Source organism: Limulus polyphemus, unplaced genomic scaffold (genome assembly GCF_000517525.1).
Source record: "Limulus polyphemus unplaced genomic scaffold, Limulus_polyphemus-2.1.2 Scaffold6634, whole genome shotgun sequence".
Classification (NCBI taxonomy): Eukaryota; Metazoa; Arthropoda; class Merostomata; order Xiphosura; family Limulidae; genus Limulus; species Limulus polyphemus.
The window spans coordinates 6347-18560 of NW_013672244.1; the positions used below are offsets into that span (position 1 = coordinate 6347).

At 32.4% G+C, this 12214-nt stretch overlaps 1 protein-coding gene across 1 annotated transcript in view; it reads left to right on the forward strand.

Moving 5' to 3' along the window:
• Nucleotides 1-1099: 1099 nt before the first annotated feature.
• Nucleotides 1100-12214, forward strand: part of LOC111089565 — a gene marked incomplete at its 3' end in the record, with an annotated part of 36963 nt that continues 25848 nt past the window's right edge. Inside the window, exons 1-2 of the mRNA XM_022402321.1 lie at nt 1100-1214; nt 8816-9563. Of these exons, the coding sequence (XP_022258029.1) occupies nt 9079-9563 (485 nt within the window). The remainder of the gene's footprint in view (nt 1215-8815; nt 9564-12214) is intronic.

The following is a 12214-nucleotide window of genomic DNA, read 5'->3' on the forward strand; positions in this document are numbered from 1 at the left end:
ACGTAACACCCCCTTAAAAACAGCAATGATGTACAAAATCTTCTTGGGAGCATTATTGAGATGTCATACAAACGGAGACGTAACACCCACTTAAAAACAGCACTGATGTACAAAATCTTCTTGGGAGCATTATTGAGATGTCATACCATATACCATAATTATTGATATCTTATAAATGACTGATATAAGTAGCTATTTGATTAGCTCTGGTACTGAACAAATACCTCGTTGTCAGTGTCTTGCAGCATATAATATATCCGGTTAAAATAAGATTATATTCTTCATTCTAGATACCTTGTCGTATATGTGTTATTGTGTCAAACTTGTAAATAAAATTTTCTTCTACCTATTCGAGCCGGTTCTAAACTTTATTGCTACAAGCTTGTATGGGGCCAGCAAATAAAGGATTCTTAAAGAATTATTATCCAATCCTATTGCAATATAATGCTACATAAACGATCGATTTGTAGCTCACACTTCGCAGGCATAAGGCGTTATGTACCAAGATAATAAGTGTCGTTTACTTGTCTGCAAAATCCTGGTGGTTAGGGCACTCGAATCGCATTCTGCAAGTCGTGGGATTTAATCCCGTCATCAAACATTATAATATGACGACCAATTCCACAACTGGTTGGTAAATAGTACCCCAAGAGTTGGCGTTGGGTGGTGTTGACTGGCTGCTTTTAGTCTAACGCTTCAAAATTAGGAACGGCTATCGCAGGAAGCCCTAGATTACATTGCTTAAAATTTGACACAAAACAACAACAAAAAAGACGTATTACATACTTAGACCCAACAATATGATATTCCAAGAGTAGCCAGGAATTCATTCAGTTGAAGTTCTTGGTAATAGTATTTCCATTCATGAAAATGATTACGCAACAACATAAAAAATTAAATATAACCTATAGATCTTATTAAAAATTGTTTATTAAACGATAAAGTTATATATATACATATTTTATATTAATACTAGCAATTAATTTACAAAAGATCATATTCAAGTGGCTTTCAATGTTACTAGAGTTCGGCGTTCATTATGGCTGATATGGGATTAACTATCATCATCAGCTGATGGGGTACGTGGAATATGTTGGGTATGTGTTGGATACATTATTGGTCAATGAACGAAAATTATGAGCATATGGAGTAATGCATATGACATCAATTTATATCATATACACTTAGAATTATGTGGGCTAAAACTTAGAAAAGTAAGTTATATCGCAAATAAAGTTCAATCTTACGTTACTTCAGTCTTCAAATTCAATACTTGTGAAGTGTATGATACTGATAGTATATTATTATTAATATTATTGTAATTGATATTATAGTACCGAGTTGGTGCACAGAAAAGTGAGATAGTAAAATTTAGAATTGGTCTATACTTATAATTATCATTATTACTATTAGTATTAGGTTAGGCTTAGAAAGATTTCTTAGTCTAAATAAAAGAATCTGTTGTTTTGTTCGACCAGTCTTAACTGAGTAAGCTTCCTAAATAGTGTTGTTGCCTCAAGAAAAGCAAATGAGATTTTGGGTTATATAACTTATAAGTCAAACTCGAAGGTTATTGTTTATGTGTACAGATCTCTGGTTAGGCCTCATTTAGAATATGTTTGGTCTTGGGCATCTTACTTTTACTAGTTTAACTTTAAGGATATTTAGTTGTTGCAAAGAATTTAAAAGATAAATACTAGGAAAATGATGATTTCTGAGATGGAGAGATCTCATATGAGGATGGTTAAGGCCTTAAACTTTAAAGGTATTTTCTCTTGAGAAAAGGAAAGTTGGAGCAGGGGATCTGACTGAAGTGCTAAAAATGAATTAAAATAAAATTGTATAGGGAATAGATAAAATTGATGCACATACTCTGAGTCTGAAGACCAGGATGAGAGGACACAATTTAAGATTCAGAAAAAACAGGCTAGACTCTGATTAAAATAGTTTTATTTTTATAATAAGATGAGTTACTGTCAACAGTATTGGTTGACCAACACATTAAAGGTGTTTAAAAGTAGAATTGATGATTTCCTGAAAAATACATGTAATTGGATTTACATTTTTACTTTTTTTCCAAGGTTGAGTGTGCAAGGATAGTTGTGAAGGACCATATAGTTCCTTCTTGTTCATATGCCTTGTTGTTGATCCACAAAATGTCACCTGGCATCTGGGAAATTGTAGTGAAATTATCATGAAAAAACATGTTTTTGTACATACACTAATATTTATAATATAAATATATACCACATAAAGTTTTATGCTGACTGTCAATTTCTGATAAATGTGATATACTATAAATGAAATCCAAAGATTTCTGATGTTTGACATCTGACACTTATTTTGCAAGTAAGCTCTTTGTTGCTGATACACTGCTAAAAAAAAAAACTGGTGCAGAAATTTCTTTTGTGGCCATTATATTGCACAGAAAAGATTGCATGAGTGGTTGACCTTCAAAGCATTTGTAAACATTAAATTACATGAAAAGTATTATGTGTATTTTATGTCTAAAGTTCATAACTTACCAAAAATTGAAAATTATTTTAAATTGTCTTGGGGGGGAAAAGGTGGGGATGACCATCATTTCTTTTCACTGTTCTGTCTTCTAGAATATATTTCTGGCTCAGAGATGTTATATATATTGGGAATTCCTGGTTATCATTTTCCTTTTTGATATGTTAAAACTATTAGTTTAATCTACCAACAGCAAAGGAACATTTGGTTCTTTTAAGATTGCCTTTTGATACCCACTCTTTTAAGGAAATTGTTGATTCCTCTCATAAACGAGAAGAAGCCTATATCTTATTGATCACCTAGATAATCTTGTAATCTTCAGTGAGATCTCCTATGGCCCTTTTCTCAAACATAGCAAATTGTAAGATCTTGAACTATCTCTTTTAGATAACATTTTCATCTCTGGAAACATTTTTGTAGCTTTCACCTGAACCTTTCTAATAATTAAATGTGTCATTCCATGTCAAGTCACCAAGCAAAAAATCATTTTGACACCCAACATCTCAGAATCGGCCAATTTTTTAACTGATGGTACCTAGCTATAGATTAAGTATACCTACAAATTTTTTTGCAAAATTCTTTCTCCTTCCTTAAATAGAAACATTTGAATTTTAGCCAAATGTGGTCAAACATTGCTTGTGGTGGCCATTTTGGATTTTCACAAATACCCTATTCCATTGTAATTATTTTCATAATTTTACCCAATTTTATTGAAATTGGACCAACATTTTTCTCTCCCTCTAATTCACGTATAAGGAATCCAAATATGGATTCAGCTTTAACTTGTATCCTAAAACAATCCCCCAAATTACCATTTATACCCCTCTACTATAGAATTTTAAGATTTATGAAAGGGTTCATGCCCTGTTTTTTGAAATTATTGGAATCCAATGTTTGACAAAACTTATCAACACCAAATTTGAAGCTAATACTCTTCAAACCATGTAATTTACTACATTAAAAACCTAAGATGTTTTTTTTTCCTTGTTCTAAAGTAATAGTCCTCTGAAAATTGACTAAATTATAAGGCCAATATGACTAAATTCTATTTCACATGATTTATTGATATTGATGTTGAATTTCAAAGAGTGCTTAAAACTATATTGAGGTTACTTCATTAATCAAACTGAATATTATGTACATCAGTTACAGAAGATTGATGCAATTCTAAAGTCAGTTTTAATAGTATTAATTGTTCTCTGATGTCACCCTTATAGGAAAAAGGCTAATCTCTGTTCACCAAATTATTCTATAGTCAGTATTCAACTATGTAATCATGAAATAATGTAATGAATAAATCCTTTGTTAAAGGTGTTGAATGTTTGCATAATACATTGAATGGGACTTGTAATAACTCTTCCTGAAGCATTGAGCTAATAAATGAATTAGGATAGAACATTTACTCAAAATTCCTTGTGTTGAAATAACAACAGTTGTCTTTGACACATTTATGTACAATTTATCTATGAATGCATTTAATCATTCCTTTCATCAATTTTCTCACCTAATTTAATATTTTGCAAGACCAACCAATGCTTGTCTTTCTCTTTAACATAAATAGGGTCAACTGTTCATTCTTTATATTCATATCTTTGCTTGGTAGCTTAACTTCTTATTCTAAACTTGAAAATGTGCTCTTACGAGAACTGTACATTTGGCAGGATTCTTTCAGATAATTGCCATTTGCTGGACTATACAAGAGGTACTGGATTGAAATTGTTCATTTTTTGGATGCTGAGAAAATTCAGGTATTAACTTGGAGAACAAGCATTACATTTAATGATGATCAAACAATATGTTTACATCATGAATAAAAACTATTATTGATGTATGTTCAACTTCAAAGAAAGTGATGCAATCCATTTAAGAAGCACAAGAAAGCTGTGAAGCCTTCCTTAAGGGAAATAAGACTGGAACTGGCAACTAATGCTTGAACTGCTAACAAACACACTGTACCTGGAAAAAAGTTATGCCCTTTGTGTCATGTTAGTATCAACAATTGTCTGAAAAAGGAAGAACATTTTTCCTCAGAAGAGAAGATGATACTACACAACAAGTTTGGATTCATCATTAATTGAGATGGATGTTAGTCCTGTGAAGCTTTACTCAGTGACATCTCATTAAAAAATCTCATACAGGAAGCAAAACAAGTAGAGAGCAAGTACAGAAAAAGCTAGAAGAACGAAGATTGACAAATTGGAATCAAGTTGCTGATTTCATTCAAGTTCCAGCAGAATCTTTGGAATTACAGAAATGAATATCTGGACAAAATATTGCCATAATGGAACAGAAAAGCAAGGATCTGGACTCACTGATTTTCTTCATGAATGAGCAACTGAAAGTTTCAAACCTGGCCAGAAAAATTCAAATATTGACAATGGTAGCACCTTCTTGGTCAATCAAGAAAGCTCATGAAATTTTTAATGTTTCAGAATATGTGGCTAGGCAGGCCAGGAAATTAGATGCGGAAAAAGGAATTAGGGAGTTACCAGAAAAGAAACAGGAAAACAGTGTCAAAAGAAACTGAAAAATTATTACACCATTCTACTTTGACGATGAGTATAGTCGACAGATATTTGCAAAATGAACTTTGTAAGCCTTTGGAAGAATGTCGATATACAAAAACAACTTTTCCTGTGCTTTACAAGTTATTTAAAGATAACAATCACAATTTAAACATAGGATTTTTGAAATTTTTTAGCCTCACGCCAAAATGGTGTGTACTTTTTGGGTCTTCCGAGACACATTCAGTTTGCATCAGTACCATGCATCAGAATGTTGCTTTGATGTTGAATTCTGTCAAAGTAGACAAATCCTACCATGAACTCATCAATACGATTGTTTGTAACCAAGATAAGAAAGATTGTATGCTTCATTGGTGTGAAAAATGTCCATGTATTTGAAATCTGAGAGCTTATATTGAAGAAAAACTTTTCGATAATGATGGAGCTGGAAGTGGGGAAAGAGATGATTTTGACGAGTAGGAGATAAGGTTTCAACAATGGATGGCGATTGACAGGTCGCAGTTAATTGCTATCTCGTTTTCAGTAAACGAATTTATCGACAAGCTAATTGACAAGTTAGATTATATAATGGCACACTCTTTTATTGCTAAAGCACAAACAAGTTTTCTCAAGAAATGCAAAGAAGAGTTGCACGATAATGATGGATTGGTATTGGGCCACTTTGCCAAAAATTACAAATTTGTGATACAAGATGAGGTGTAAAGTTATCATTGGAATCAACAATCATGCACTCTGCATCCTATCATTCTGTATCACAGAACAACAGGTGAATTGAAGGAACTGTCCCTTTGTTTTGTTTCAAATGACTTGAGTCATGACGTAGGCTTTGTTTATAGAGTCATAAGCCAAACCATCAACTACATCAAAAAAGAGATAAATGGTAAGATTAAGACAGTGCACTATTTTAGTGATGGTTGCGCAGGACAATATAAGAACTGACAAAATTTCATTAATTTATGTCTTCATCAGAGTAATTTTGGAGTAAATTATATTTGGGACTTTTTTTGCCACATCACATGGTAACTCACCTTGTGACAGTCTTGGAGGAACAATTAAATGCTTAACTGCAATGGCAAGTCTTCAAAGACCCTTATCAAACCAAATTTTGTAAGCAAAGGAAGTTTTTGAGTTTTGCAGAGATGAAATTAAAGGGGTAATAAAATTATTTATTTCACAAGATGAGATGACTGAATTGTGGGAATATCTGAAAGAATGATTTGAGCAAAGTAACATATTGACTGGAACTTGAAGTTTCCACCAATTTATACTACTATCAGATAGTGTTGTTGGTGTGAAGCGTGTCTCCTCTGATCAGGAGTTTACACTTACATTTGACCTGATATTAGAGAAAATCGTTCTGAAGAGATAAAAGAGTTCAACTTTGTTCTTTGCAATTATGATGAGAAGTACTGGGTTGGACTTGTTGATGAAGTTGACATTGAAAATAATAATATTCTTGTAAAATTCTTGCATCCGAAATATCCAGCTACATCCTACTTGTGGCCAAGGAGAGAGGATACTTACTTTGTACTGGAAACACATATTCTTTGCACAATAAATGCACCTGTAAGAGCAACTGGTCATCAATACCATTTGCAGGAGATTGATGTAAAAAAAAAATTGATGAGTTTCTGAAAAAAACAGGAGATCATTGACCAGATTTAAAGATGTTCAGACATTTCAGTCCAATAACTTGTTGGCTAGACCATTAAAACTGACTTTATAACTTCATAAATCTTCTGTAGCTCATGTAGATGATATTCAGTTTGATTATAGAAGTAACCTCAATATAGTTTTAAGCACTCTTTGAAATTGAACATCAGTATCAATATATCATGTGATATAGAATTTAGGCATATTGGCTTTATAATTTAGTCAATTTTCAGAGGACTATTACTTTGGAACAAGAAAAAAATCATCTCAGGTTTTTAATATAGTAAACTACATGGTTTGATGAGTATTTGCTCCAAATTTGGTGTTGACAAGTTTTGTCAAACATTGGATTCCAATAATTTCAAAAAACAGGGCATAAACACTTTCATAAATTTTAAAATTCTATAGTAGGGGGGTTTAAAGGGTAATTTGGGGAATTGTTTTAGGATATAAGTAAAAGCTATTTCCATATTTGAATTTCATGTACTTGAATTAGGGGCAGGAAAAATCTTGGTCCAATTTCAGTAAAATTGGGTAAAATTATGAAAATAATTGCAATGGAATAGGGTATTTGTGAAAATCCAAAATGGCCACCACAAGCAATGTTTGACCACATTTGGCTAAAATTCAAATGTTTCTATTTAAGGAAGGAGAAAGAATTTTGCAAAAATATTTTGTAGGTATACTTAATCCATAGCTAGGTACCATCAGTTAAAAAAGTGGGCCAATTCTGAGATGTTGGGTGTCATGCCCTCGGCAACTTGACATGGAATGACCCTAATATCCTTTCTTGAATAAAGAGACCAAACTGTGCACAGTATTCCAAGTGAAGTCTAACTAGGGATTTGTATAAAAAATAATTACAGCATTTGACTTAAAATCAAGATATTTTATTGATACATCCTAAAATTCTCCTTATCTGGGACATTTGATGTTGCCATGTTTCACCTTGTGGTTTAGTTTTGAAAAGCAGTGAGCACCATCTACTTTTACACCTTTCATATGCTCACTTTGAAAGGGCTTATTTAATGTGTTTGATTCCCTGTGAGGAGAAACCTGCCATTGTCTAGTGTTGCCCTCAAATGTATGAAGCACAAATTGTATCATTTCTCACAAGGATTCAGTTTGACTGGACCCTATTAATAAAAACATTTTACTTTCTTCTATCTAATTAACTAATCTTTCCCCATCCAATGTAAAGAAAATAGTTAACAGCTCAGCCATTTGATAATTTCAACAGTAACCTCACCACTTTAAAGAATCGGCCCCCATTCTAACATCTTACACACCTTTAACATACTTAAAAAGTCCCTACAGTTTTGTCATTATTTGTCAAACATTTTGCGAATGCCTTTTTTGGATTTCCTTATTTCTTTTTTAATTAAAATCCTAGCCTTCCTATACTTCTGTGAATCTTCTATCCTCCTGTAAATTTATACTTCTTAAACTTATTGCATTTATCCATGATTTTCTCTTTTATGTCATCAGCAGCTAGTTAGATTTTTTCTTCATTTTAATCTTTTTTCTCTATTTTTTAGGAAAATCCTTATCTTGAATTTTATTTTTAAATATTTACCAAATCTGTTTCACATCACTTTTTAACTCATTGTCACAATTCACTTATGATAAATCTTGTCTTCTAATCTCAAACTTTCTTAAACTAAAATGTATTTTCTTTTTTTACTTCAACATGTAGCAAAACATCAAACCTAACAATGCTTTCCAAAACCACATTCTCATTAGGGATTAACAATAAGTAATATAAGATCCATTCTAGTTTGTTCCTTGATTATTTGGTATAAAAATGAATGTGTGTCTAATTAATCTTCCATTAATATTTTAATTAGTAGCAACCCTGATCAGGTGACTATGATGTGTTAGTACAGTTAAAACTTTCGTAATTAATTTGTTAGCAGGCATTAATTCATTTACAAAATCTTTATATTTTGTGAACATGAAATGCATTAACAAGTTTGGTCTCATCGATTCTAGCAACATAGTTTTGACTTGTTTCTTTTTATACCGTGAATGTAGAAATTACAGTTCTTTAGTAGGCATATATATCTATGTATTCTGTTATGTAAAAGAACTTACAATTTTGTATATATTTTCTCTATTGACAGGTTTAAATCAAGCAACTAAAGAATGCATTTACAAATAATTTGATGCAAAGAGTGAATTTTTTCACAGTGCAAAAGGTGAGTTGGGTAAGGGACATACCCGTGATCCTATCGTGGACTCTACTGTTCCATTTATAAAGGAAACTGTCATTTTTAGCAAAGATCTATCGTTGAATCTGCTGATCCATTTATAAAGAACACTGTCAATTTTAGGAAAAATCACTTCATGTAGACTAGTGTCATCATCATCAGTTTGTCGACACAGAATGTACCGTGCTGCTTTTCCAGCTCAGTGGGTTGTAACTTCATCAGTCAGTCAAAGTAACAACTCTCCTGCCTTTTTTACAGGATGCACTGATGTTTTACCATTATTAACTGTTGATCAGTTTGCAGCTTCTAGAGCTCCAGTTAATATAGCCACAAGTAGCGGTGTACTTACTCTCCCTTCTCATGCAGACCTTGTACGATTGGGTGTACCACCTACATTTCTGATGGTGAACAAGAGAGGGCCAGTTTCACCTCATTACCTACCTGCTGTGAATTATCACCACACACCTCGACGCATTCCACAACTAGCATCTGTCAACCACAAAACTAAAGAAAATCTTGAAGAGTCAACAAGCAGTGTTGATAGTGGTTTATTTTCTCACTCTCCCACTCCTACAGCTGCTGGAACCAAAACACAAAAACAGGCACTAGCTAAAACCAAACTCGAGAATACAGAAGCTCTGTCCCTTGGAAAAGGTGTAAAGTAAGTGTTAGTTTTCATTGTTCTGTCGTATTTATATCTTTTTAAATGATACTTGTTTGAAGTAATAAATGAGTGAAATCACAAGTTTTTATTAAAGAAACCACTTACTCCACAAACAAAATGTATAGTCTTAGACCGCTAAATCATCTGTTCATGGTCTCTATCAAATGAACCAACCTCCATATCTGTGAAGGTATATGTACTAATGTTTACTATAATTCTAAATTCACTATGTTTATCTTTATAAAATTTGGTTAAGCTTTTAGGAAACATTACAAATCTCTTGTAAACAAAAAAATTTATTTTGTAATAAACTATTTTTAGAAAATATTTCTGTAAATTTCCAAAGCTTTTACTGTGTCAATCTGAGTGAAAGGTAAATTTTCATACTGAGAATGAAAATACTTCTATTCATTTTACTGTTTTCATATTCCATATTTTAAAACCTCTAGAACCTTCCACATGAATATAAGAAATTAGTTTTCAGTGAAACTATATTTTATCTCGTATTTTCTTTACCCTAACACTAACTGTAACAGAATCATCAATGTACAGTGAAAGTAAAAGTTTAAAAATATGTAATAAATGCATAATACATTTTTTCCTTTGCATTGACTACAGTATTCATCGAATTTCATTAATTTTTTTGTACTTGTTTCCTTTTAACTTTGTGGTTTTATTGCTGTACTTTGTACCCATTGGAGCAGTAAATCCTCATATCAAAAGCAGTAAATCATAGTAGGAGCCTATTAGCTGTTTTGTGTAGAGCAAACATAAAACATTATTATGGGGTGTCATGTTGCATACTCATTTGAGTTCATGAAATTCTAGACATTGTGTTTCACTGAAGTATTTGATTTTTACAATGTAGTTGCTTTTGTTAGTAAACAATATATAATGATAAATATATACGTAAGATAAGGATTTAGAGTACTTACTGTATACTTGAGTTTTTTTGCACTCAAGTAAAAATTGAAGGCATTCTTTCATATGCATTACTGACTCTCCCAAATTTGGATGTCCACAAAAGAATTTATGCACCTTTCAGATATGCATTTTATAATGCAAAAAGTACATCAGGCACTAGAATACAATGTCCCATAACTACTGTAATTTACCGGCTTTCTGAGTTAGCTATAAATAGGTTAAAGAAATTCATTTAGCTGTTGAAGCAGCAAAATGATCAACACAAACCAAGCAATTATGCTGACTAACAGTTTATGGCAGGAAAACTAAACAAGAATTTGTAATTTGTATAGAGGAAAATTTGCTTTTTCTACTCATTATAGATATGTCCAGCAGCCCTGTATAGTTGATTGGCAAACAATCACAAAAGCCAGAGAGAGAGAGGTGAGATGCTTTCCTGGTGTATTTCACAAATTTATTGTTATCTCAAAAAAATTAAGAATGTAGGAGGTTTAAACTATAGATTTTTGGTTGCAATTAGGTATAGTTTGTATTTTTAATTGGTTGGAAACTTCAGCAGCCTATTTTTGATGTTAGAAAATTCTGGAAGGGAGAAGTTGAAGATTAGACACAGAAAAAATGCTTTTTTTTAATATTTCATAAATAACCATACTTTTCTGTGTGGTAGGTATTGCATCTTTGTGTGTTTTACAGTAGGGGTTCACTGTTGGAAAACATTTAGTAATGGCCGTTTTCAATTCTCGTGCCACTGCAAATTTGGTATGTAGGTCGCACTTTACAAAAATTGCAGAATAGAATTAAACAACATGTACCCACATACATAAGAACTAAGAGTGTGAAAGTAAAGAATTTACCATGTCTCTCCTGTAAAACAAAAGTTCTACTACCAAAATGTGAATCAGTGATTGGCCAGCATTTACTAGTGAACCTGACTTGCTCTGACAACTACATAGATAGCACATTTGAAATTATTGCAAATGGTCGGTCAACCTTTCATTTCTCTATTTTGGAATCCACCTTTATTAAAACACATAAACCTGTCCTTTGGTGCCAAAAATTCCTATACAATCTACACATCCTTCAGTAGGTCTGTGACATTTCCTGATTGGCTAAAGGATATGCCAATCAGTGTTTGCCTTACTGGCCTACGTTGATCAGACTCATTTTATAAGCTGTACTATTTCCTATAGATCATTTTCCAGATGGTTCTGCTTTGATTAGTGTCTGGTGAAAGGCTTCAGCAGATATTTCTTTTGCAACATCTCAGACAACAATTGGTCCAGTTCAAGATCTACATATCTACATGAGCCGATGTTTCCATTTATGAATGTTATATTTTAAGATCTGTGCAAGAACTGACTCATTTTATAAGCTGTACTATTTCCTACAGATCATTTTCCAGATGGTTTTGCTATAATTAGTGTCTGGCAAAAAGCTTCAGCAGATATTTCTTTTGCAACATCTCAAACAACAATTGGTCCAGTAAGCAATGCTATTTTCAAGTTTTGAACAACTCGGTATTCAAGATCTATGTATCTACATGAGCCAATGTTTCCATTTATGAATGTTATATTTTAAGATCTGTGCAAGAACTCAGCTAACAGATGTTTCTGTATATCAAAGCTATCTTCAAATTTTAGAAACAAATTATCTCTTCTAGTTACAAACTATGATCTTGTTTGCTGCTTGCCATAGGTTGCTAAGCCTTATCAAATTTCTCATAT